The sequence below is a fragment of the Nestor notabilis genome, unplaced genomic scaffold (genome assembly GCF_000696875.1).
Source record: "Nestor notabilis isolate BGI_N333 unplaced genomic scaffold, ASM69687v1 scaffold27916, whole genome shotgun sequence".
Classification (NCBI taxonomy): Eukaryota; Metazoa; Chordata; class Aves; order Psittaciformes; family Psittacidae; genus Nestor; species Nestor notabilis.
This window is the reverse complement of record NW_009935043.1, coordinates 44,815-47,559: the sequence shown is the minus strand read 5'-3', so window position 1 is coordinate 47,559 and position 2,745 is coordinate 44,815. Positions and strand designations below refer to the sequence as shown.

The following is a 2,745-nucleotide window of genomic DNA, read 5'->3' as shown; positions in this document are numbered from 1 at the left end:
GGCCGTTGACACAGGGAGCTTCGTCCGTGTTCCTGACGGGAGACTGGGAGCGGTATTCCCGTGTCTCGGGGACCAGGGCGGGCGGTGTGGCGCTGATGGGAGAGGGGCGGGAGTTCAGGCTGGGGCTCAGTGGGGCTCTCCCGCTGGGAGCTTGGCTGAAGACCACCACACATTGTCCAACCTGGAAGAGGAGAAGCGGAGAGAACAGGTTAGAACGGGAGGATTTGTGCTGTACTGGGGGAAAGTTATAGATTCATGGAATGGTTTGGGTTGGAAAGGACCTTAAAGCTTCTCCAGCTCCAAGTCCTGCCACGGGCAGGGACACCTTCCACTAGAGCAGGTTGCTCCAAGCCCCTGTGTCCACACTGGCCTTGAACACTGCACAGCTTCTCTGGGCACCCTGTGCCAGCGCCTCAGCACCCTCTCAGGGAAGAGCTTCTGCCTCAGAGCTCATCTCAATCTCCCCTCTGGCAGGTTAAAGCCATTCCCCTTGTCCTGTCCCTGACATGGAGCATTCTAGGCTCTGATGAAGATCCAGGGATGGATATGAGACCCCGGTGTGTCCATACCCTGCAGGCAGGATGGCACCACAGCTCCGGGGCTCCGTGGTCTTCGTTCTCCACCTTGAGTGGCTGCCACGTCCAGGGGTTGCTGTGCATGTGCAGTAACCAGGCGTCTTTGAACAGCTGTGGAGAGAAGTGTGACAGGTTCAGGAGCCTGGTTTGCTGCTGAGACCAGCCCATGGGAGGCAGGAATGGTGCTGTGCTGCTGCAGACAGGGGATTGGCGACCCAGATCAGGATGTGACCACCCAGGAGCGACTACACCCTATGTGGCTGTGGACAAATCCCACATCTCCATCTTCCATCCTAGTGTAAAATCTAATTCTCTCTAATTCTTCTGAGGCTCAATTAACCTCAGCGAGCTGCTGGGATAGTGCCTGAGGTGCTTCTTTCTTAATTAAAGCAGCTCTAGCAATAGGCAGACAGCTTCCTTGGAAAATCCATCACATGGGAGCCCGGGTTTCATGGAGTCACAGGATGGTTTGGGTTGGAAGGGACCTTAAAGCTCATCCAGTTCTAGGTCTGCAGAATGAAACGCTACCTGGGTGAGGTGCAGAGTCCCCCCCCAGTCCCCACTGCAGCACCCAGGGCTCACTGCAGCTCCTGCCCATGCTCCCCCTGGATACTTACTGCATTGGGACCACCACAGCCACCGAGGATTAGAATGGTTTCATTGTCTATGACGATCTAGAGGAGGCAAAGAACACAGTTTCAGACCGGGAAGGATGTGAAACCATCCCCGGTGCTTTCGGTGAGGCCTCCAAGCACAGACAGAGCCAGGTTCTGGCTTCTTGGCTGCACAGATGCTGCTGAATCGTGCCTGCCCCGGGATGAGGAGTGGAGCTGGGATGGAGAGCAGGTTTTGCTGGGCCTGAGGCAAAGCAGGACGCAGGGTTCATCCCGCTGCCTTGTCCCAAACGGCTCACAAACCAGCTCCTCTTAGGGAGGAGAGCAATTACCCTTCCTGAGGCTGAGCCAAAGCACAGGGGCCTTAACACCCCTCTTCAAATAAGGGTTGTCAGGGTTGTCTGGGAGGGCATGTGCTTGTAGCAAGGTTTGTTAGGTGCTGGTGGTAGGTGAGAGTCCCTTCACCTCCTTTTCCAGTGGAGGAAAGACATGTTCAAGCACGACCCATCCAACCTCCTCTGGGTCCCTGAGAGGAACCACACATTGGAACCACTGACTGTCTTCCCAAGGGACCATGAAAGGAAGCAGGGATGCCAGCTGTGATGGAGACACCTGCATCAAGCTGGGTAACACCCAGGAGCTCCTGCCCCAGGCAGGCAATAAACCGGAGCGGGCACAACCCAGAGTCACTGGAACCAACAACCAGGAGAGTGGAGCAATCAGAAAGGGCCCTGAGCCAAACCAACGTGTGATAACACACTTGATTGATCTTAACTGCCACAGGGGTGTGATGGCTGGGTTCAAACAGCAATGTGTGCTCTAGAAAGGCTCATTAGAGTCTGAGTCATGTGCCAGATACAGCACGGTACCTGCATCAGTGTTATGGAGATGAAAAGCTCACCCTCCCCAAACAGATGGCTTGAGGGGGGAAAAGCAGAGCCCATTGAGCAGAGGTGGTGAAGATAACTTGGAGATCAGGCACTAGCTTTCAGGCAAGCTGCTGAAAACTGCCTGGAAGCTGGGAATTAAGCTCCACCAGGTTTATCTTTGGCAGTGTGCTGGTGCTGAGCATACCTGAGACTGGCCACCCCGCGGGTGAGGGCTGGGTCCGGAGATGCTGGGCTTGGACCAAGCCCACTGCTCCAGATCCAGCACCCAGACGTCGTTGCTCCTGCAAGGATGAGACAACAAGTGCTGATGAGACAACCAGGCTCTGTGGGCACATGAAGCATGGGTTCAGGGCACAGTTTCATGGCAGAATTGGGTATTTTGTGGGCTGGGGCCTCAAGGGGATTCACCGTGAAGAGGCAAAGGGTGTGCTTAAAGCAGCAGACCCTAAAGCCTGATGAGATTTCCTTCTGAAACACTATGAGCTACCCAACGGTCACCACAACACGCTCCTCGTTTGCAGGAGCTGTTGTCAGACACCTTCACCCCAGACTCACATTTGTCTTGATCCCAGTGAACCCCCAAAGACGATCATCTTGTCTTCAATGACACAGGAGGAGTGTCCTGCCATGGGAGGGGGGCCATGGGTGGTCACGATGCAGTTCCAC

At 55.3% G+C, this 2,745-nt stretch overlaps 1 protein-coding gene across 1 annotated transcript in view; it reads right to left on the bottom strand.

The window, feature by feature from the left end:
• Window positions 1-4: 4 nt before the first annotated feature.
• The window catches only part of FBXO42 (F-box protein 42), a gene marked incomplete at its 3' end in the record, with an annotated part of 31,733 nt that continues 28,992 nt past the window's right edge, over window positions 5-2,745 (bottom strand). Inside the window, exons 5-9 of the mRNA XM_010017622.1 lie at window positions 2,635-2,745; window positions 2,264-2,360; window positions 1,193-1,249; window positions 570-686; window positions 5-181 (exon numbers count right to left, since the gene is read on the bottom strand). Of these exons, the coding sequence (XP_010015924.1) occupies window positions 5-181; window positions 570-686; window positions 1,193-1,249; window positions 2,264-2,360; window positions 2,635-2,745 (559 nt within the window). The remainder of the gene's footprint in view (window positions 182-569; window positions 687-1,192; window positions 1,250-2,263; window positions 2,361-2,634) is intronic.